This window comes from Pelobates fuscus, chromosome 10 (genome assembly GCF_036172605.1).
Source record: "Pelobates fuscus isolate aPelFus1 chromosome 10, aPelFus1.pri, whole genome shotgun sequence".
In the NCBI taxonomy this organism is placed as follows: Eukaryota; Metazoa; Chordata; class Amphibia; order Anura; family Pelobatidae; genus Pelobates; species Pelobates fuscus.
In genome coordinates, this window is record NC_086326.1 from 80,910,410 (window position 1) to 80,935,020 (window position 24,611).

Sequence of the window (24,611 nt, forward strand, 5' to 3'; positions counted from 1 at the left end):
AGTAACATCCTCAATAGGGACTCCACAAAAAAATTACTAGCTATGGGATTAAGCCTAATGCAAAATGACCTAGATAAACCTTTAGAATCCATAATAAACTCCTGGTAAAAAGATCTGGATATTCAGATTACTTGCAACCAATGGAGAGAAGCTCTTAATCTGGTTTATAAATACATTCACTGTCTTAACCTGGTAGAATGCCAATTTAAAGTTGTAAATAGATGGTATATGGTACCCAGCAAAATTAAGAAGTTTAACATCGCAGCCGACTCCATATGTTGGAGATGTAATCTCTCATGCGGCAACTACTTACATATATGGTGGAACTGTAGCTATATTCAGAAATTCTGGAAAATGATTCTGGCCAAGATAAAACATATCACCACGATCCAATTAGCTCATGCACCACAAGTATGTCTCTTACAACTAGATATCCGCCAGGTTAGCCACAACTCACTTCCGCTCATTTTACACATTCTTTTAGCGGCCAAATTATCTATCGCAAGGTATTGGAAAATGGCATTAGTGCCTTCCTGGCTCATAGTTAAAGAACAAATTAAATATCAATTAAAAATGGAATCTGGTTTAAACAGAAAATACCAAGAGCGATATCATTTTTGGCTTGGGAAGATGGATGCTTGTGACGACTTATAGATAATCTCCTGAAATACCTTGGGTTCATGATGCCCGTTACGCTCATGTAGTAGGACCCTATATGACCAATTGATGTCTTGTTTTTTTATTGTCTTTGGGGGTGCTTACAGTGGGGACGTAAGATGAATTTGTACGTGTTCAGAACAACATTCTTATTTCGATTACTTATATTCAATAGATACTCGATTGTTAGTTTGGCCTACGGTTTGCTATGTTTTTTTTGTTTGTTTTTTCGTTTTGTTTTGTATTATCGTTGTGAACAATGTTTTACCTGTCTCAAAAGAAAAAAAAAAAAGGAAAATTGGAGTTGATCTCCGAATAAAGATTATAAAAAAAAAAAAAAAAAAAAGAACACGGTCCTACCTTCCACAGAGGGTTTCGGGTTGAATCACACGCATTGGTTCAACCACTCATACGTCACGTTACAACATTTTCTGCATAGATTGTCATTTCACATAATTTCACATGGCATTTACAAACTCAGGCCTTTTCTTGACACACTCAGACGACGTAACACGAGTATTCAAGAACACGGCATATACGTCTCACAACACTTTCGGTTTTTGAATCACACGTTCTGGTTTATACATTCATACGTCACTTTACAGCAACATTTATGATTCTGCATATTGTCACTTCACATTTAAAAGTCCCTTGCATTCCCAGATCAGTTTAGTAACATGCATGTCATCTGATACCTTCCATATATACACATTACACGGCCAATCCCCTGCTGCCAGGTATCGGACTCAGCGTAACGCTTGTCACCAAGCATGGGCAGTCATGTCACTATCATACTCATAGATTTTACACCTCCCACACATACTGCTAGAAGCCCTAATCCCAGCCTATACAGATTACACAGGTCTCACAGGATCCATTCTCACTCTATCCCTTTTTAGGTTTATCCAGGTTTTCATACCTGTCAAATCTCAAAACTTCATACATACTACTAGGTACGTAAGCCTGCTCACGTTGTAGTTCACATACGTTTCATTCTTCTAGGCCATAGAGTACTGGCAAGTTAGGGGTATAGGCCCAAATAGGTACCTCCCTTCTTGGCATTTCTGCCTATCGTTTAGTGGTCCGCGAGGCCAACACCCCGCCTCAACGTTTCGGAAGCAAACGCCATCGGGCCACACGTGAGTTAGCCGCCTCGCAATATTATAGAGAGGGCCTCACCTGTCACTCCCTCCCCCTGTTTTCTTTTACTATCACCGAGAGGCCTACGATTCCTGCCACTACGACGGGTGGCCTCAATAACCCCTCGCGCCAACTCATAGACAGAGCCTCTCATAGCCACTTGGCAACTAGCAGGGCCTCACCTGTCACAAAACAAGATTAATTTTTCGCCTTTCAGGCCTAGTTAGCCTGCCAGTATCACCCCATGGGAATCGGTCACTACACCCCTTACCATGGCTGGGTCGGCCGCTGCGACCCCTCCAGCACTGGTTGAGTTGCAATCACTTTCTCCAGCCATCTGTTTCAGGGCACATGCTAAATCTGTGTCCAAATAAAATGTATCCCAAAACTATAACATCAATAAACATTTCTGTACTTACGACATTACTGCCACATCATCCATCTAGACATTTGGTGGAATTCATTATCTCGGGTCTATCAGAAGGATTCACACAGGCCTCATACACATGCCTTCCGGAATCCTGGAATGTCCTAATTTACAATCCGCACAACAAACCCTACAGCGGTGGAGACACTCATAGCCAGGAAGTGGCAGAGGACTTCCTATGGGGGCCCTTCCAGTCCCCTCCGTTCACCACATGGCAGACAAACCCCATCGGTATTGTCACGGGGAAATCTTCTCACAAACAGAGACTTATCATTGATCTATCAACACCTCACACCTCTGCCACTCCTAGTCTGAACTCCCTCATACCCTCTGAGGAATTTTCACTGCAATATTCCACCATAGATCACGCCATTACGGCTATCATGCAGGCAGGGGCCGGAGCATGGCTCAGTAAGACTGATATCACAATGCTTTCAAGTTACTGCCTATCCACCCTACACTGTGTCACCTGCATGGTATCAAGTGGGCAGGGAACTACTATTTTGCTCACGTTTAACATTTAGGTTCCAAAGTAGTCCGGCCATTTTCGACGTATTCGCCGAAACCCTATGCTGGTTTTATTAAATATAGCCAGATGCCCTACAGTTATACATTATCTGGATAATTTCTTACTGGTCGAGGAGAATATTTCCCCTCCCAGTAGCCTAAAAGAAACCATCAGTCTATTCGAACAGGTGGGTGTCCCAGTCTCCTCCACAAAGACTGAAGGACCAGATACCTTCATCACATTCCTGGGTATCATACTAGACTCAGCCACCATGCAAGCTAGCCTGCCACGCCCAAGGTAGAAAACATTCTGATCAACATAATCTCTACATACAACTCGGTACTTGCAACCGCAAGAATTACAGTCTCTGCTTGGGTCACTGAATTTTGCCATTCGCATCATACCTCAAGGCTGGGCTTTCATCTCACAACTCCTTTACATGTTTCCCACTTTTAGACATGATGGACACAGGTCACCCCTGGATACCCAAGCCACGGCAGGCGTAATTATGTGGAGAAAATTTTTAACCATCTTGAATGGTAAAAGCATGTTCCTTCCAAAATTGTCTGACTCCTCACCTACCATTTGGTCAGACGCGGCGTCTACCACAGGTTTTGCAGCAATTTTTCAGGAACGAATGGCTTTGGGGCAGCTGGCCTTCAGAAGTTCAGGACCTGGAGGGTTTTTCCACTACCTCAGCTCTGTTTGAGATATATCCCATTGTGACGGTTGCCGTGGCATGGGTGCTTTTATGGGCAGGTTCGTCTGTACGTTGCTACTCAGACAACCAAGTAACTTGTCACATTATAAACAAGGCCGATCCAAATCACTGACTATTATGAGATTCTTGAGGAAACTCACTTGGCTGGCTGCATGTCATAATTTTCTCTTGTTTTGTATTCATGTTCCAGGTGTATGTAACACTGCTGCTGACAATTTGTCTCGCTTTAATTTCCAGGCTTTTCGTCAAATACTCCCGTCAGCCACACTCACAGCCACGAACACCCCACTATTCCACCATCTAGTAATGGACTAGATGCTATTATGCAACATAGCAGAACATTGTCCCAATTAGCACTGTCTACTAATACCCGGGAAACTTACGATAGAGCTTTCATTTGATTTAAAGATTCCTTTCTGAACACAACATCTTACAACCTTTCATCGTGACATCCTGGTTGGGCTTTGCTTCTTTTTGCCACCTCAAACTCAAACTATCATACAATACAATCAAACCATATCTGACAGGCATCCAACATCACATGCTAACTTTACAACCAGACAAATCAAGTGTCCTCCTACCAATTAAGAACATCCTTAGGGGTATTCAGAGATCCGAACCCCCACGTACGGCCCAGAGGCTACCCATAGATTTCCATATTTTTAAAGACTTATACAATTCACTAGATTTAAACCCTTTGCCAACAACACAAACCTCATCGTTAAAACCGCCATATACGTAGCCTTGTTTATGGTTTCTTGAGACCAAGAGAATTTACCGCCATCAGCACAACACAGTCCACTCACATCCTACTTCATTCACACTTAACAAAACACATGGACTATTATATCTTGACTCTGCCTCACTCCAAAACCAGTCAACATGCACTTTCAGTAGAGGTTAAGTACTATCCTACTCACAACAGGTGGAGCCCCGTCAAACTACTGGACGCATATACCCAGCATAACAACGAACCATCATCTCAACCACTTTCAGTCTACAAGGTTCGGTACTCACTACCACCACCTTTATGACACACGTCAGGTCTTTACTTACACAGCTGGGCCTCAAATCAGCTAACTATTCGGGCCACTCCTTCCGCATAGGAGCGGCCTCCACAGCATCCAGTGCAAACATTCCAGTTCATGTTATCAAGTCACTAGGGCGCTGGAAATCATCGGCTTACTCTAGATACATACCTAACCCGGTACAAGAAGTAAGAAATGCCTTTCAAGACATGTCTGGTTAAAGTATGTATATTGCTGGTATGTAATAAATTTGATTTTCTACTTTTGCCCTCTTTATTTACAGGCCTACCTCATCGTCGGTTCCGGCACACCACAACCGACTTGCTCTTTTAATACCATCCTACACTTATCAGTGTTTGTATCTTCTGTACTATCATGAGCCCTTAACACAAGTATTAAGGCCTTTTGGCCTGTAATTGTGGGAGGGGCGTATGACACACCTCTTCCCTACTTAAGGGACACCCCTTACCTGGCTCCATATCGTTCGAGGTCAGCGCTGCATCACCCTCCCTCCCACCCACTCCTCATTATTAACTCCTTTTCTCTTTACATTTCTTCTTGGTGGGCCCTCTTTATTTACAGGCCTACCTCATCGTCGGTTCCGGCACACCACAACCGACTTGCTCTTTTAATACCATCCTACACTTATCAGTGTTTGTATCTTCTGTACTATCATGAGCCCTTAACACAAATATAATATATATACATATTATATATATGTAACGTCATACAAAGTGTATTTTAATATTAATATAAGTATATATATTAATATTAAAATACACTTAGAATGACGTTACATATATATAATATGTATATATATTATATATATAATAGATGTACATATATATTATATATAAATACGTATAATTAAAATAATAAATAAATAAAATAATAAAATAAATAAATAAACTATTGAAACAAAATTTAATATAAATTATATATGCATATGTAATTTCATTCTAACTGTATTTTGTTATTAATATATATATATCGGTAACAAAATACACTTAGAATGACATTCTATATATATCTATATATATATAAAATACAAATAACCGCAAATATATATATAGATAAATACATATAATTACATAAAAGATTACATTAGTATACACGTAGAATTTAAATGGCTATAAAAGCATATATATTAAAATTCTACATGTATATTTAAATAATCTTTTAACGTAATTATGTGATTTGATTAATTAAAATTTGATTGACATGCCTGGCAACACAGGGAGAAAGTGCAGAGAATTTAATTCGCAAGCACTATATTTGACCCTGTAACTCTCCAAGACACCATAAAACCTGTACATAGGGGGTACTGTTTTACTCGGGAGACTTCGCTGAACTCAAATATTCGTGTTTCAAACTGGTAAATTGTATTACAACGATGATATTTTAAGTAAAAGTGAAGTTTTTTGCATTTTTTACAAGCGAACTGCACTTTTATGGTCTATATTATTGTTGTAATATGTTTTACTGTTTTAAAACACTAATATTTGTGTTTAGTGAAGTCTCCCGAGAATAACAGTACCCCCCATGTACAGGTTTTATGGTGTTTTGGAAAGTTAGAGAGTCACATATAAGGCTTGCATTTAATTTTTTTCACATTGAAATTTGCCAGATTGGTTATGTTGCCTTTGAGAGCGTATGGTAGCCCAGGAATGAGAATTACCCCCATGATGGCATACCATTTGCAAAAGTAGACAACCCGAGGTATTGCAAGTGGGGTATGTCCAGTCTTTCTTAGTAGCCACTTAGTCACAAACACTGGCCAAATATTAGTTTTTTGCTTTTTTCACACAAAAACAAATATGAACGCTAACTTTGGCCAGTGTTTGTGACTAAGTGGCTACTAAAAATGACTAAACATACCCCACTTTCAATACCTTGGCGTGTCTACTTTTTCAAATGGTATGCCATTATGGGGGTAATTCTCATTCCTGGGCACTTGGGAAATTACACAGGGTCATCAGTATCTCATTCTAGGTTTTATCATGCAGTGGGTTACATCGGCTCAATATCTGCAAGCGACATGCATCCCTTTGCAAACTAACCATAATGACGCGGATTATTCAACAGGAGCTGTTCAGTGGCAATACTGTACATGACTTCCTCGCCTGTGACCCCTGCGTCCCCAGCTCACCATCCCCCCCTATGAAAGCAGTAACAAACTGTCCCACCCCACACTCATTACCACGGCACCCTACACGCCTCTTAATTAAAGTTGTGAAGTCAACATTTTACAGTTTACGTTTTTCTATACGTAGGTCTCGTATTGTTTAACGACATGCCATATGGTAGATTAGTTTTAAGTACTTTTTGTGACATCTCAATTTTGTCAATACACATACTACATTACCTAGCATTCCAGTATTGCTAAATAGTAGGTTAAATGTCTAAGTCTTATTTTTGGGGAGTGCTTTTTATATATTTTTGGGGTGAGTTTTGCTATTTTTATAGTGATTCTGTTTTCCTTTTTTTTTTTTTTTTTGGGGGGGGGGGTATTACTTTCAACTCATTCATATTTTTTCGTTATGTTCTACTTGTGTTTTAACAAAGATGGACCCTTATGGAAGAGGCAAACCGGTGACCAGCCCTGTAATCCCCAAGTATTAACAAAAAAAAACGTGTAAATATTATAACGAAATGTCATTGTCCGTGAAAAGCGGAGGATGTCCCGGGCCTCCCACCCTCCGCAGGTCGGCCCCCAAGACATATCCCATCTAAAGCAAACCCCAAACGCCATGGGCCCAGCTCCGGGTGTAGTAGCCCTGACTCCCGTAGGTAGAAGCTGCCAAACATCAGGGCAGTCTGGCTGGGGGAGATGAGGGCCTCCAGGGGGCCCACCCGTGGGCAACCATCTCGTGGCGAATGCCAGAAAAAATAGGCAAAAGGGGACCATCGAATGTGGGGGCACAAGTCACAATGGGGTAGCCCACAAAAGGAAGGCCCAACGATAAAAACCCACAATCCTGGGCCCCCGCCCAACCAAAACCACTGATCCCTTATCCCCAAACACAAAAGGGTCCCAATTCAAATGCTTAATTGCAGAAGGCCTTCAAAGTGGATGATAAAAAAAAGGGAAAAAAAATAGTTAAAGACAGATTAGAGGAAAATCCCCGGTATAACAGCCTCTAAAAAAAACCCAGGCCGGTCCCCCCGCCCAACATACCGCAGGATCTTCTTCCAGCCAAGGAGAGGAGGAAAAAAAAACAAGGGGTCGTAGAGACATAAAGGTGTACGATACCACAGGGAATCATCGCTTGTTCCCGCACCGCGCCAATCCGCCTGAAGGTGTGGAAGCTCCTCCGGTCCCATTGCCAGGTCTGGTAGGTCTGAGGGTGGTGGTATTCCCAGTCGCTGGAACAGGTGCTTCGGGTCACCTCCCGGTGTCAAGATGTGGGTTCTGCCGTCGCGGAAGATCCTTAGTTTAAATGGGAAGCCTCAGGCATATTTCAGGCCTGCACCTCGCAGGGCCCCAGTGATGGGCCGCCAGTCCCTCCTCCTCTGAAGCGTTGAGGGTGCCAGGTCCTGATATAGAGAAATCAGGGCTCCGTCATGCCGGATAGGCCCGTCTCTGCCCTTCTTCATCAATGCTTCCTTCGTCCTGAAATAGAGGAAGTTTATTATAACATCCCTCGGGGTGTTGGCGTCGGTCCTTTGAGTTTTCATTGCCCTGTGAGCCCTCTCGATGTGCCACTGTTCTTCCGGGATATCTGGAAGGAGAGGCTTAAGGATCGAAAATATGAGCTCGGGCAGGTTCTCGTCCGGGCCTTCAGGTAAGCCCCTCAGACGGAGGTTGTTCCTCCTAGAGCGGTTGGTAATGTCCTCCAGGGCCAGGTCCATGTCGACCACGTGTGTCGTCAGGCGGTTAACTCTGTCGGCTACTCCATTGTGGGCCTGAGCGGTCGCCTCCATGCGGTCTTCTAACTTGGCCATGCGCTCTCCCAGTGCGCTTATGTCAGCCTGCAGTACGGCCGTGGATCTGGCGATTTCCCCCGCTAGGAAGGTTTTAACCTCCGCCAGCTTTGCCAGGACTGTGTGCTGGTCTGCAGACGAGGGTACTCTGTCAGCACCGGGTGAGAAATGCGCGGATCCCCCGTCGCCATCTTGGCTGCCAGTTCTGCCATGCCTGGGCGCGGTAAGGAGGTCCAGAACGGAGCCCCACGATTCCGTAGCCCTCTTGGCCTGTTTCTTGGGGGGGTCTCCTCTCCATAATTCGGTGTTAGGGGAGAGGAAATCGGCTAAATAAAGGTTGCTTTAGTAGTTTTAGGTGCCGGTGGAGCGGAGTTCTAGTGAAGCACGACCGTTCTCATCGGCTGTCAGGCCACGCCCCCTTTTTCATTTTTCATTTAATTTATTATCTTTTTATTATAAGTATTTTTTATCTCAAGTATTTTTAATTTTCATTTTATTTTATTTTTTATATTTTTCATATTTTTTGGATTATAACTATGAATACTAATATTCACACCTTTTGGTGTTGGTGGAGTTGTATATAGAGTTGTATATATAGTTGTATGTTATGTGTATTGACTTTTTTCTAAGTATGTGTCTTTTTCCTTCTCTATTTGGCTTTCCCTGCTGTGTGCCGATCGGGTGGAACACATATGCGTTCCAGCTGCTGAGTTATGACGCAACGAGAAGGAGACCAACCTTCCGGTTCGGTGGAACGCATATGCGTTCCACGGGCGCCCGGCGGAAGTCCTTATATGGGCATGAACTCTAAAATCAGACGAACAGGTGATACCAAGTACTGGGATTGGCGGATGCAAGCTGAACACGACGAGAGGGACATTTAAAAGAAGCCAGAACATATGGGACTTTTTATTGTGTTTCATCTGACTTGATTGTTAGATTTGTTTATTTTATTCAATTGCTCCTGAGGAAGTCTATTGCATAGACGAAACGCGTAGAGCTATTTATTCCATTTTATATCATTGCCTGTGATTCCTGTGACCTGTTGCTTCTATTTACCATCTGGAAGGAGGGATACAGATATCTGATGGGCATTTTACTTATCACTTCTTGAACCCCACTACAGGAACTTTAAAGACACCTTGATGGGCTTGATACACACTTCAATCTTGTGAGTGTAATTCTTATAGCAGGGACCACTCTACTAAATGGTGTTCCACTATGTATGTTCTCTGCTTTTGTTTTTTCTAGGTGTATCTTGTATTTTATGATCATAGTAACACAATTGGTCTATCTTATCTCTAACATCGTTACATAGCTGAATAGAGACTTGCATCCATCAAGTTCAGCCATTCTCACATTTGTTTTGCTGTTGATCCAAAAGAAGGCAAACAACCCAGTCTAAAGTGCTTCCAATTTTGCAACAAACTAGGAAAAAATTCCTTATTGACCCCAAAATAGCAGTCAAATATCTCCTTGGATCAAGCAGCTATTACCCCACTAATTAGAAATTATATTCCTGTATGTTATGTTCTTGCAAGTATTTATCCAATTGCTGTTTAAACATTTGTATGGACTCTGACAAACCACCTCTTCAGGCAGAGAATCCCATATCCTTATTGCTAAACTTTTCTTTGTCTTAGATGAAATCTCCTTTCTTCCAGCCTAAATCTGTGACCTTGTGTCCTACGTATAGCCCTGTTTTATGAATAGATTTCCAGGTAATGGTTTGTACTGGCCCCGAATATATTTGTATAATGTTATCATATCCCCTCTGAGGCGACGTTTTTCCAAACTAAAGAGATTTACATTTTTTAACCTTTCTTCATACGCCATTCCTTTTTATCAATTTTGTAGCTCTCTGCACTTTTTCTAGTGCCATGATATCCTTCTTTAGAACAGGTGCCCAAAATTTAAGGTGTGGTCTTACCAGCGATTTATAAAGACAAAAAATTATATTTTCATCCTGAGAATGTATGCCACTATTTATACATGACAAAACCTTACTGGCCTTAGCAACTGCAGATTGGCATTGCATATTGCTGCCTAATTTGTTGTCTATAACAATTCCCAAATCCTTTGCGTGTGTTGTTATCCTTAATTCACTATGATTTAGGGTGTAAGTTGCTAAGGTTCTTTACCCCCGAAGTGCATAACTTTGCCTTTGTCTTTATTAAATTTCATCAGCAATTTTAGTGCCCAGTCCCCCAATCTATCTAAATCCCTCTGCAGCAAAGCAATATCCTGCTCACATTTTATTACTTTACAAAGTTTTGTGTCATCTGCAAACCCCGAAACATGGCTTTCAATGCCTATTGCAAGATCATTTATAAATATGTTGAATAGAAGCAGTCCCAGAACAGAACCCTGATGGACACCAATTACCACACTTCTTGAAAATGTACCATTAAAGGGACACTCCAGGCCCAGACCACTTCTGCCCATTGAAGTGGTCTGGGTGCCAACTCCCACTACCCTTAACCCTGCAAGTGTAATTATTGCAGTTGTCATAAACTGCAATATTTACCTTGCAGGGCTAACTCCTCCTCTAGTGGCTGTCTACTAGACAGCCACTAGAGGGCACTTCCGTGTTTATAGCACATGAAAAGTGTGCTATAACCAGGGGAGGGCTGGCAGCCTTAGGCCTGGGGGGCAAAACCAGTCAAGTGGCCCATTGCGCCACCAAATCAGTTCACCATCCATGCCCACCTTTTTCTGGTTTTATAACGGATATTGATGTTATGCTAATCAGTAGCTCTATGCCATACCCGCTCCTTCACGGCTCTGACTTTCAATGTTGTCAGAGCACAGGCTGAGAATCTCTGAGCCTGTGCTCTGACTCACTAACTGAGCGCTGGAACCACGAGGGAGAGGATATGATCTGACTGCACCTACTGCTGGTGCGCACCAGTGGACCACCAGCGAATCGTTTAAATTAAATATGCTGGTGTACCCAACTTGTGAGCTGTGTTGGCCGCCGGGCGCCTCTGTTGTCATGGCACCCTGCGTGACCGCACAGCTTGCCCACCCCAACGGCTGGCCCTGCTGACACACACTGACATTACTACTTAGACATCCCTCAATATTAATACAGAGATGAGAGTAAACACCAATAAACTGTGGAAACAGAGCGGATCCCCTCAAATTTATAAAGGTTTGCTTAGAGGATTTATTCAAGATTAAATCATGCCTCCTCCTCTCTCCCCCATGCGCTGCTCTGTAGGCTGGGAGGAAGTGAAGAGTAATCACAGTCTCCCAGCACAACGCCACCTGTGGCTGCATGGGGAACAGCTGTTTAATGTAATGCTTGCAGGACGGCCAGCTGCCGCAGAACCTCTTTGTTTCCGTCTCTGCAAAGGGCTCCAGGCACTGCTTGTTGTGAGTGTGAGCCACTGTAAATTAGGGGCAGAGGGCACTTGCACTGCGGTCAAGACGGGTCTGGGCAGGAGGAGAGTGCAGTGCAATCAGTGCACTCCCCTCCTGTGGGTCACCAGTAGACTGGTGCACCTGCCCAGGATCAGAGCCGGTGCAAGGATTTTTGCCGCCCTAGACAAAATATAAATTTGCCCCCCCCCATGTGACATCACAATGCCCCACCCATATAATCTAACGCCAGTGCTGCACACAGTGTGTGTTTACATTAAAAAGCCTGCAGGGACCAGCTATAGACACCAGAACCACTTCATTAAGCTATAGTGTCCCTTTAATGTGAGGTAAATTATAGATTAGTGTCACTAATAATATACTAGATTGCCTACTTACAATTAGATGAGGATGATGATGGGCTGCAGTTTGGCTCCACTGGTCTGGTGTAGAACAGGACCTCTGGAGGCTGTTTGCAACTGTGGTCACAAAATTCAACGTTCTGGGAGAATTGGAAGCAGCTCCATTTTTTGGGGGCCTCTTACACAGCTCAAGGTCTGGGCCCCAGTGCCTGACGGTGAGTATGCCCATAAGGCCCACTCATAAGTCCACTTATATGTTCCACCCACCCATGAGCTCGCTCACAGGGAGTGGAGTGTGTAGGGGATGTGTTATGTGTTATCTAATATGTGTGCTTATGGTATGTAGTGTATAGGGATACCAGTTTATGCTGGTGATGCAGTCTGTTTGTGTGTAGTGGAAGCCGTGTGTATTTGTGTATGAGGGATGTATTATGTGTTTCTGGTTGTGTGTGAGGGATGCATTGTGTGAATCTGTGTTTGTATGCATAAGGGATGCAAGGTGTGTGTCTGTATGTGTGTGCATTGAGTGTAAGAGATGCATTGTGTTTCTGTGTGTATGTAAGAAAAACAATGTGTGTGTTTGCATGTGTGTGTAAGGGTTTGCATTGTATGTGTGCAAATTATGCATTGTCTTTGTGTGTAAGGGTTGCATTGTGTGTGTGTGTAATGGATGCATTGTGTGTTTCTCTGTGTGTAAGGGAAGCATGTTCTGTTTCTGTGTATGTATAGGGATGCATTGTGTTTCTGTGTATGTATAGGGGTGCATTGTGTGTTTCTGTGTATGTATAGGGATGCATTGTGTGTGTGTGTGCGCGTAGTGTTAAAGAGCTCCCTGTCTTGCCCCCTGTCCTATAGAGCTGTCCCTTCTGTCCCTTAGAGCTCTCCCCTGCCCCTTAGTGGTCTCTCCTCTCCCCCACCCTCCCCTAGCGGTCTCTTCTCACACTCACCCACCCTCCCTGTGCTCTTCTCACCCTTACCCACCCTCCCTGTGCTCTTCTCATCCCCCCTCCACCCTCCCTGTGTTCTTCTCACTCCTCCCTCTGTGTGTTCTCACCCCCCCCCTGTGTTCTTCTTACTCCCCCCCTTGTTCTTCTTACCCCCTTCTTCTTATTACTCCCCCCTTCTGCTTACCCCCCTTCTTCTTCTTAACCCTCCTACTTCTTCTTACCCCCTCCTTCTTCTTCTTACCCCCTCCTTCTTCTTCTTACCCCCTCCTTCTTCTTCTTACTCCCCCCTCTTCTTCTTACCCCCTCTTCTTCTTACCCCCTCTTCCTTCTTACCCCCTTCTTCTAATTACTCCCCACTCTTGTTCTTACTCCCCCCTTCTTCTTCTTACCCCCCTCTTTTTCTTATCTCCCCTCCTTCTTACTTCCCCCTCTAATTATCCCCCCTCCCCTCTTCTTACTCCCTCTCTTCCCTCTTCTTACTCCCTCCCCCCTCCCCTCTTACTCCCCCCTCTTCTTACTCCCCCCTCCCCTCTTCTTACTCTCCCCCTTCCCTCTTCTTACTCCTCCGCCCCTCCCCTCTTCTTACTCTCCCCCCTCCCCTCTTCTTACTCTCCCCCCTCCCCTCTTCTTACTCTCCCCCCTCCCCTCTTCTTAATCTCCCCCCTCCCCTCTTCTTACTCTCCCCCCTCCCCTCTTCTTACTCTCCCCCCTCCCCTCTTCTTACTCTCCCCCCTCCCCTCTTCTTACTCTCCCCCCTCCCCTCTTCTTACTCTCCCCCCTCCCCTCTTCTTAATCTCCCCCCTCCCCTCTTCTTACTCTCCCCCCTCCCCTCTTCTTACTCTCCCCCCTCCCCTCTTCTTACTCTCCCCCCTCCCCTCTTCTTACTCTCCCCCCTCCCCTCTTCTTACTCTCCCCCCCTCCCCTCTTCTTACTCCCCCCCTCCCCTCTTCTTACTCCCCCTCCCCTCTTCTTACTCTCCCCCCCTCCCCTCTTTTTACTCTCCCCCCTCCCCTCTTTTTACTCTCCCCCCTCTTTTTACTCTCCTCCCTCCCCTCTTTTTACTCTCCCCCCTCCCCTCTTTTTACTCTCCCCCTCCCCTCTTTTTACACTCCCCCCTCCCCTCTTTTTGCACTCCCCCCTCCCCTCTTTTTACTCTCCCCCCTCCCCTCTCCCCTCTTTTTACACTCCCCCCTCCCCTCTTTTTACACTCCCCCCTCCCCTCTTTTTACTCTCCCCCTCCCCTCTTTTTACACTCCCCCCCTCCCCTCTTTTTACACTCCCCTCTTTTTACACTCCCCCCTCCCCTCTTTTTACTCTCCCCCCTCCCCTCTTTTTACTCTCCCCCCCCCTCTTTTTACTCTCCCCCTCCCCTCTTTTTACTCTCCCCCTCCCCTCTTTTTACTCTCCCCCCTCCCCTCTTTTTACTCTCCCCCCTCCCCTCTTTTTACTCTCTCTCCCCCCCCCCTTCTTCTTACCCCCTCCCCTGTAGGTGGCCGAGCTGCACTCCAGTCCGCAGTCCCGGCCGGAGTGATAGGAAGGTGCTCAGTGTGCACCTTCCTGTCAGTCCGGCCGGGTACAGGAAACAGAAACTCCTGTTCCGCGCGGAACAGTAGTTTCTGTTTCCTGTACCCGGCCGGACTGACAGGAAGTGCACACTCAGTGTGCACCTTCCCATCACTCCGGCCGGGACCGCGGACCGGAGTGCAGCTCGGCCACCTACAGGGGAGGGGAGGGGAGAAGCAGCTGCAGCCGTCTGAGCGCTCTTTACAGAGCGCTCGGCGGCTGCAGCATTTAAAGGGCCGGCCCGCCGCGGCCGGTCCTATAAGAATTTCGGGCGGCCTGGGGGGCAATTGCCTCCCTGCCCCCCGGCCCAGCCCGCCCCTGGCTATAACGTCGCTGGACATCCTCATGCTATGTGAGGACCTCCAGCATCGCTGAAATCCCCATAGGAAAGCACTGAAAGTATTTTTCAATGTTTTCCTACGGGGAGGTCTAATGCGCGTGCGCGGCATTGCTGCGCATACGCATTTGGTCTCCCCTGCCGGCGGCTACGCATGCTCAATAGGTCTCCCCCGCCAGATGACGTCGGCGGGGGAAGAGCTTGGGCGAAACCTGAACCAGCGCCGAGGGACATCGCCGCTGGATACAGGTAAGTCACTGAAGGGGTTTTAACCCCTTCAGCATCTTGGGATGGGAGGGAGAGGGGACCAGCAGAGCCAGGAAAATGGTTTGTTTTCCTGGATCTGGAGAGTCCCTTTAATGACAACTCATTGTACTCTATCCTTAAGCCAATATTCTACCCAAGAACAAGAATATTCATCTAGACCAATTTCTTTTAGTTTGAAGACTAACCTATTGTGAGGAAATGCCTTGGCAAAATCCAAGTATATCACATCCACTGCAACACCCTGATCTATACTTCTACTTACGTCTTCCTAGAATGCAATTAGGTTAGTTTGACATGATCTATGTTTAAAAAAAAAAAACATGCTGATTATTGCTAATAACTTCTTGTATTTCTGCCTCTTTCCTTCTTTTGGCTCTTTAGTGTAATGTGTTTAGAAGTAGTGGAGGTGGGAGTGAAACCTAGCAAACCTTCGATAAGACATGCAACCATTCTAACGTGGTTTGACCGATCACACTGGGGGATCACCAGGGAACTCCAGGCACCATAACTCTAGAGTGTGCAGTAGTGGTTATGATGCTTGAAGTGTTGTTTTTTTTTTTTTGCATTTAAAGTTCACACATAGGCATGATATTCTAGTGTCCTATTAAAGGAACATGCCAAGCATTGTAATCATTACAGCTTGCTGTGGTGGTTATGGTGTCAGAGGTTCCCTGGCACTCCCATCGTAAGGACAGTTTGACTTCTTACCTTGGATCCGCTGGGCGCTGTTTTCTGCCTCCACTACCATTGCTGGAGAGGCGGAAGTTCTGAGCAGGTGTTAATAGTGGAGACTGGGAGCACCATCCAGTAGACAGTAGGTAAGAAGTCAAACAAAAAAAATGGTTTGACATCTTACATTGTGGTGGGGGTGGGGGCCAGTAAGTATCTGGCACCATAACTGCTAGAGCCAGCTGCAGTGGTTATAGTGCTTGCAGGGTATCTTTAAGGAAGCTTGCTTCACAGAAATGCATTCAGGTGCCTTAGAACTCTCATCAGCAGAGCATGTAACTATTGTGTCTAAATATCTCCACTACTAATTGTATGTGACAAAAATGCCAACATTTCAGACACTTCCTCTAGTGGACCCTAATAGAATCTCTAAAACATGTATTTACCAGTATTGCTGTTCGGATCAATAAGTAAATACGAATATTTTTTTCAATAATTAATTCTTAACATTTGATTTATGAACTTGCTGTGTTATGTAGATGTTTATTTGCTGGCTATATCTCTGTGTTTTGAATGCTGTACTTACTTTCTATTTTTAATTCAAATTATTTGTTGGTGAATGGGGGTTTACTATGCTGGGGAGAATTGCTGATGGAATGTGTGTTTGCAGACTAATGAATAAAATGGGTCATGACTACACTTATTTACATTTGTTTTGATGCCACCCCTTCCTGTTTCATCTCCTAACCCCTTAACCCTTTAATAACCCATACCAGTGACACGCTTTGTTCTGCTCCCAAAAAATATTCACACTCACAAGTTGTCACTAGGGTTGCCAAACCCATCAAGTTTCTCTGCCCACATACCAATCCTAAATGCTGTTGGGCAGAACATGAAATATACTGCCATGTGGTATCTAGCATTCATGTGCTGCAGGCATCATGGTGCAAAATAATCCCTTTATAATGATGGGCTCCCAAAGTAACTGCCTTGATAATTGTGGTGATTTCTCTCAATTACTATTAAAAAAAAAAAAAAAAAAAAAAATACATGTGTTCAGGAAACCATGATGTGGTTTTGTTTGTTACTGCAAAATACCAAAACAAATTAAATAATCTTAAAATAATTATATATGGTGTGCTTATATGTGGGTCATGCTGTCCAAGGATATCCAATCATACCTAGACCAGTCAGTGTGTTTTTATTCTGATGGGCAGATACAAAATGTGTAAGTTAAACCACAATATAGACCCAGCCACAGTCTCCCCCTGTGTGTCTGTCACCCCTAGCACAGTCTCACTGTCTCTGCATGTTTTGCTTCCTGCATGGGGAGTGGGTGTGTTTGCTGGTCATGTGACTCTGACGTCACTTCTCAGTGTGCTGGTAATTTAGGGACTTTCCTATACAGCTTCAACTTTCCTGGGGCCCTTCCCCTCCCCCTGACTGCCTTGCCAGCCCTGGTGTACTCTACGTGCTGTATTCCCCTTATTCTTCAGAAAGACTGAGAATACAAAATACTCTCCATTTCCCTGTTTGTCACTCTGTTTCGAGCCTGTATGGGCAAGGGCTAGTTACTATGAGCTTCTGAACATTCTGAGCTGGCTTCCTCAGTGTGATTTGTCTTCTCTGTACCCAGGACTCTTTTTAACTGGATCTACCCCCCCCCCCCCCGGCTACCTAACACCATAGAGAAGAGGGGATCAGGAAGAGACGTAATGAGCTTTAAAGTGGAAAGATATGATTCTGTAAGTATCTTGACATTGGTTTCCTCCTGTTAATACAATGTGAGTGTCAGGGTATACAATGTATCTGTGTCTGTGTATACAATGTATCTGTGAGTGTCAGGGTATACAATGTATCTGTGAGTGTCAGGGTATACAATGTATCTGTGAGTGTCAGGGTATACAATGTATCTGTGAGTGTCAGGGTATACAATGTATCTGTGAGTGTCAGGGTATACAATGTATCTGTGAGTGTCAGGGTATACAATGTTTCTGTGAGTGTCAGGGTATACAATGTATCTGTGAGTGTAAGGGTATACAATGTATCTGTGAGTGTAAGGGTATACAATGTATCTGTGAGTGTAAGGGTATACAATGTATCTGTGAGTGTCAGGGTATACAATGTATCTGTGAGTGTCAGGGTATACAATGTATCTGTGAGTGTCAGGGTATACAATGTATCTGTGAGTGTCAGGGTATACAATGTATCTGTGAGTGTCAGGGTATACAATGTATCTGTGAGTGTCAGGGTATACAATGTATCTGTGAGTGTCAGGGTATACAATGTATCTGTGAGTGTCAGTGTATATCATGTATCTGTGAGTGTCAGGGTATATAATGTGTCTGTGTATACAATGTATCTGTGCTGTGCTCCCAGTGTAAATCCATTTATAATAAATATGGGACATACATAAAGGAAGTACAAATACAAAAAGAGAAGTCCTGCGCTTAAGCAGCAAGGACTACAACACACATCAGCCCCAATATATAGTAAAAACCAAAGAAAAGAAAATGTTACTTGCGCTTTTTCCTTAATCCCTATGTATATTTAGACAAATGGAGGTCATTTAGTTGCTCCAATGGTCATTGGAGGGATGCCCGCCTGCCAACGTCAAGGCAGACCCCCCCTAAGCGGGTCCTAACACTGACCCTTCAGCCTGCTTCCTTGAGCTTCTGGCAAAGATATCTCTAATGAGACAGAAAGGGGTATTTTTTATATACACCCCTTTACTTATTAACCCTTAATAGGGAACACATGGGATGGGTAGCAGCATTGTAACCAGGCTGTGTGATACAAAGTAAATACAAATACAAAAAGAGAAGTCCTGCGCTTAAGCAGCAAGGACTACAACACACATCAGCCCCAATATATAGTAAAAACCAAAGAAAAGAAAATGTTACTTGCGCTTTTTCCTTAATCCCTATGTATATTTAGACAAATGGAGGTCATTTAGTTGCTCCAATGGCCATTGGAGGGATGCCCGCCTGCCAACGTCAAGGCAGACCCCCCCTAAGCGGGTCCTAACACTGACCCTTCAGCCTGCTTCCTTGAGCTTCTGGCAAAGATATCTCTAATGAGACAGAAAGGGGTATTTTTTATATACACCCCTTTACTTATTAACCCTTAATAGGGAACACATGGGATGGGTAGCAGCATTGTAACCAGGCTGTGTGATACAAAGTAAATACAAATACAAAAAGAGAAGTCCTGCGCTTAAGCAGCAAGGACTACAACACACATCAGCCCCAATATATAGTAAAAACCAAAGAAAAGAAAATGTTACTTGCGCTTTTTCCTTAATCCCTATGTATATTTAGACAAATGGAGGTCATTTAGTTGCTCCAATGGCCATTGGAGGGATGCCCGCCTGCCAACGTCAAGGCAGACCCCCCTAAGCGGGTCCTAACACTGACCCTTCAGCCTGCTTCCTTGAGCTTCTGGCAAAGATATCTCTAATGAGACAGAAAGGGGTATTTTTTATATACACCCCTTTACTTATTAACCCTTAATAGGGAACACATGGGATGGGTAGCAGCATTTTAACCAGGCTGTGTGATACAAAGTAAATACAAATACAAAAAGAGAAGTCCTGCGCTTAAGCAGCAAGGACTACAACACACATCAGCCCCAATATATAGTAAAAACCAAAGAAAAGAAAATGTTACTTGCGCTTTTTCCTTAATCCCTATGTATATTTAGACAAATGGAGGTCATTTAGTTGCTCCAATGGCCATTGGAGGGATGCCCGCCTGCCAACGTCAATACATAAAGGAAGATCTGAGCTGTGATTGTACTTTAACAGCTTAGTGGGTTCTACCTTTTGGTTTCCGCCTGCTCATATATGACATGCCTAAATAATCCATCTGCTCTACACATTAACTCCTCATATGCTCAACAATATGATGTGGGGACACCAGAGATTAATTTGATACTATTTGCGATGTGTTTTCAGTTGTCATTATTTGAATCCATTTTCCTTCATCTGCTATGCGGTTATGGATGTATTTAATTTTCATTTAATTTGAAAATGCAGTTTAGGTATTGCAAAATAAAAGAAAAAGTATACAAAGGACTGTTTGCTTTACATTGTTGTTACATTATGTTTATATGTGTGTGTATGTGCAACTATGTGTGTTTTGTGTGTGTAAATCTGGACTTTTTAATGCACACCGTGGTATTCTGTTTGCCACGTTTTGTAGAAGGCTGTACTCTTTAATCATTTTTATATTAAAGCTGCTTTATTCAGATGTGAGTGAGAACAATTTCAAACTTTTCTGGTGGGGTTAATACAAGTAAAGTGTTTGTTTGCAGCTGCATATTTCTTGTTCAGCCGTTTCCGCTTTGTCCGTATAGCTGATATGAGCAGCAAGCACATCCTGACAAATTTCGTCACACGTGTTTAACACTAAATACAGAGAGCTAGAATATAGCTGATCCTTGCATGTGTAGATTGATATGTTATGCATCAAGCCTTACTAAGGAATAGTTAGCGGTAGAGGAGGCTGATCCATAAAGGCTGGTGGGTTTACCCCAACTCCCCTCACCACCAGTTTTTTTTTTTAAATTAATCATTAATGCATTGACGAGGTAAGGACTTATAAGTGTAAATTAAGATATAATTACAATGATTTTCATAATTATTACTGCTGAAAGCGCCATATTTTCTGCATATAGACCTTAGACATGCTATATATGCTCTAACTGGATTTATTACATCACCCATTGGCTACGCAGTGGGACGTCGGTTCCGGTATGCCCTAAAAAAATCAGTGGGTTGCGTTTGAATTCTTTAAGTGGTTGTTTAAAAAAATAATTTATCTGTAAGATTATTGGGTTGAACAGGGCATCACATCTCACCATGGGGTTGCATATACATGCAAAGTGAAATCCTGCGGGTAGTATCTAGCCCTTCACCATCTTGAAAGTTCACCAGCCAGCAATGGTTCCCCTCTGTATATGGGAACTAAGACGTGTGGGATTTAATTTTTCTTGAGAACCTTCTTTAAAAAACTTCTTATAAGGGGTTCATTCATTGCATGAACTCTCTTACTAAAATCATATGGACTAACTCAAACATTGCATCAACCAAATGGCTCTTAAAGAGAGGACAGGTCTGTACCTGTGCTCAAGCAGATATGTTCTTTGTGCCCACAGGATTATACACTAAAGTGAGAACTAGCTGGAATTCAAAGTGAATTGTATATTTCAGGCCAAAAAAAAGCTGAATTGGATGAATTCAAGTCAACTATGTTTTTTTCTTGGACTATTTGTTTGTGTCCTTCATTTCTATTTATTTATTTATTTTTTATGCCTAATGATGTACACATTGGCGAATAAACCTGACAGAACCCTGTGCAGATTGGGAAAGGGCCACAAGATGTGTGAATATTGAGTATTTACCTATTTGCCGTGAGAACCTGTCACACTAGTAAAAACATTTTCATGTCAAGCCCCCAAGTGCCCCTGAGCTAGATACACATGTTTGGGTAGGCTTGTCTATAGTCGGTCCTTATAGAACATTGATAATTAAGGTAGATAAGCTTATTTAATCCTGTATGTCCTTTGGGGTAACATGTCTTAGGTCTTTAAATTTGACCGATTTTAATTTGTTTTTAGCATTCACTGGAATGAAATGTTGGTGTATCAAGTATGACCGTGAAATAGTATTCATTTTGAAGGATTGCAATGTGTTCTATCAAGGTGTGTGAATCCCCACTCCCTGGATGTCCATTGCTTTATTATTTGATATCAGAGCAACCAATGTCCCAGAAATGTACTTTCAGTTCTTCTTGTTTTCGATGTGAGCTTTTTGGAAATGCAGTAACTTACACTGTGTAACCTGCATTTCCACGTACATTTTTTTACCTTCATTTTCTGTTCTGGGTTGAATTGCTTTTTTCTGTTCCCCTTCTCATTGCTCGTTTGCAATCTCTGTCAAGCGATGAGTCTTTAACCTCTGGGAATCCCCATAGTTCTATTTATTGTGATCTTAAGCAATATGTTCAGTCAACTGTGATGCAGAGTTGGTTCATAAATACCACAAAAGCCCCTTTAATTTACATCCTGTTTATATTTCTACATGGTCTTTATTTTCTGTTTACTCATTGACTTCGCACAGGACGAGATTTAAAAAAAAAAAATATTGCGTAATTTAAGTTGGGTACATGCAACCATTAATTTGTGGTTGGACTACAATTCCCATTGCCCCCATTGGGTGATGGCAATTTCTGGCCTAAACTTTAAATAAATAATAACACACTGTGAAAATTCAGTGAGTCTAAAAAGTAGACCCCAGCTACAACTCCTACACGTTTAGGCTAACAAAGCATTATGTAAGTTTTTCATACAAGTGTCACATTCTGGCATTATCTGTTGGGATTATTGGTGCACTCGGACCTGTGTGGTCTGTTGTAGCTCTTTCTTGTGAACTATTATTGTAGTTTCCTGTGATTGTGGATTATATAGAAATCCCGGCAGAGTGTTTTTGACAGCGCACAGTTAGTATGAGATGGATTAGCCAGGCAGATTGTGACCTACCTATAAACACTGTATAAACACAAGACTATCTCTCCTTAATTTGATACCGTGGAATCTGGCACTAAACATGCAATCACAAGACAATTTAAGTTCTCCTCTTTGCTCCTGGTGGTTGTTGTGGTGGGGGCAGTGCATGCGGAATGCAAGTGTACCAAACACCAAGATCTGAAAAACGTTTGTTTAATTGGTTTAAATGACTTTCAGTCCGTTGCTTGTTCTCATTTACACTTGCATAGTGCTGGGTTTAGTGTGAATATTGATAGCTTATTTATTCAATGCCAGGGAGGAACACATGTTGGCAGAGACGGCAAAAAGCATGCCCACCTGTCCAAGTCTGTTTTGTAGCTTGGTAAGGCCTGTTGGCTTGTTCTAGGGCTCTACTTCATCATTTACTGAAACCACGGTGGCTGTGGATCGAATTGCTTCAAATCCCCTAATTTTCGATAATGTTGAGCACTACATCCCAGATTAAAGGGACAATATAGTCCCCAAAACAACTTTAGCTTAAAGACGCAGCTTTGGTGTATAGATCATGCCTCTGAAGTATCACTGCTAAATTCTCTGCCATTTAGGAGTTAAATAACTTTTGTTTCTGTTTATGCAGCCCTAGCCACACTTCTCCTAGCTGTGACTCACAGTCTGCATGAAAAAAAAAATGGTTTCCCTATCAATCAGCTGTAACTTACTTTAAAAGTTTTTATCTCCTGCCCTGTAAATTGAACTTTAATCACACACAGGAGGCTCCTGCAGGGTCTAGCAAACTATTAACAGTGCAGAGGAAAATTTTCAATTAAACAAAATTAGCAATGAAGGAAGTATAAACATTAGATGACTCTTTACAGGAAGTGTTTAGAAAGGCTGTGCAGTCACATGTACAGAGTTGTGACTAGGGTGCATAAACTGTTTTAAATGAATGAATTGAGCAATTAGACTGCAGGGACATGATCTATACACCAGATCTGCTTCATTAAACTTACATTGTTTTTGTGACTATAGTGTCCCTTTAACGTTCACACTAAAGCAAACATTTTTTAATGTAGACTTCCTTATTATACCACTTAAAGGACTGTAAAACATTTCATACAAACTTGTTCAGTGTTGATGGCCCTCTTATACATATTGACACTTCAGAACCACATACTTTGTCAATACTGAATGCTTATCTTACAAGCAGCTGTGTAATAGGATGAATTAATGAATTAGCACTAGGTAAGCCAAGGGGAAGTAAACTTGTGTCCTTCTCAGCACTGATTAGGGATCTATCAATGACCAAACATCATTTGTCCCCCTTTATCCCCTTTCAGGTGGTGGCACGTTGGTTTCAAAGCACACAAGGTTTTAGAACAAAAATACTCCTGAAACTTTGCTCCCTGCTATATATAGCATATGCAGTCAAATACATCAACAACTTGATAGTCATTTTTAAAGTAGCCAATAGCATCAAGCATTTTGTAACCAGTCGTTTCTAATTCAAGGCAAAATACAAGCATGCAATATTGTTGCAATCATATCATAACGCTGGCCAGTCAGTTTTAGTTAATAACTCCACATTCAGCAAATGCTGTTAAAAGTGAAAATTAAGTATGTCACTACATCTCTTTTAAGGACATAATGTGGGAGAGATCACCTACCTTCTGGAATCGAATCACCGTTTCAGTACCCTGGAATCTGAAGCAGATTAATAAAATGCTTACTGACAGTGGTTCATTTATTGTACATTTGGATATTATTATAGTGAAACTTTAAAATTAGAAATACAAAGATGTTAATATTTTAGGTATAGAGAGGGAAATAAAGTACTTTAAAAAGGAATTGTCCGTTCCACATAAATTACACTTGCTTATTAATAAACGCTGTTTATAGCATTTACTAGCGTGAACAGAGCAGCGGAGGTAAGTAAAAAGCTTACATCCACTGCACTTTCACATTGCGATGAGATCACCATACCATCATGATTCGGGCGTGCATTCTAACCGAGGTATTCTGGACACATGCATGCACCAGCACAGTATGTAACTAAAAATAAAAAGTACAAAAGAGAATTTTAAAAGACTTGTACTACAAGGCGGTTGTGTTAAAAGTGAGGAAGTGACAGTTCCTCTGTAACTCACTTATAATCCTTCACCACGTCGTACCTTTATTAAGACCGCTCTAATCA

At 42.9% G+C, this 24,611-nt stretch overlaps 1 protein-coding gene across 1 annotated transcript in view; it reads left to right on the plus strand.

The window, feature by feature from the left end:
* Positions 1–24,611, plus strand: part of NFKB2 (nuclear factor kappa B subunit 2) — an 84,632-nt gene that overhangs the window by 24,376 nt on the left and 35,645 nt on the right. The window contains exon 2 of the mRNA XM_063435214.1: positions 17,550–17,658. Coding sequence (XP_063291284.1) covers positions 17,629–17,658 — 30 coding nt within the window. The 5' untranslated portion in view covers positions 17,550–17,628. The remainder of the gene's footprint in view (positions 1–17,549; positions 17,659–24,611) is intronic.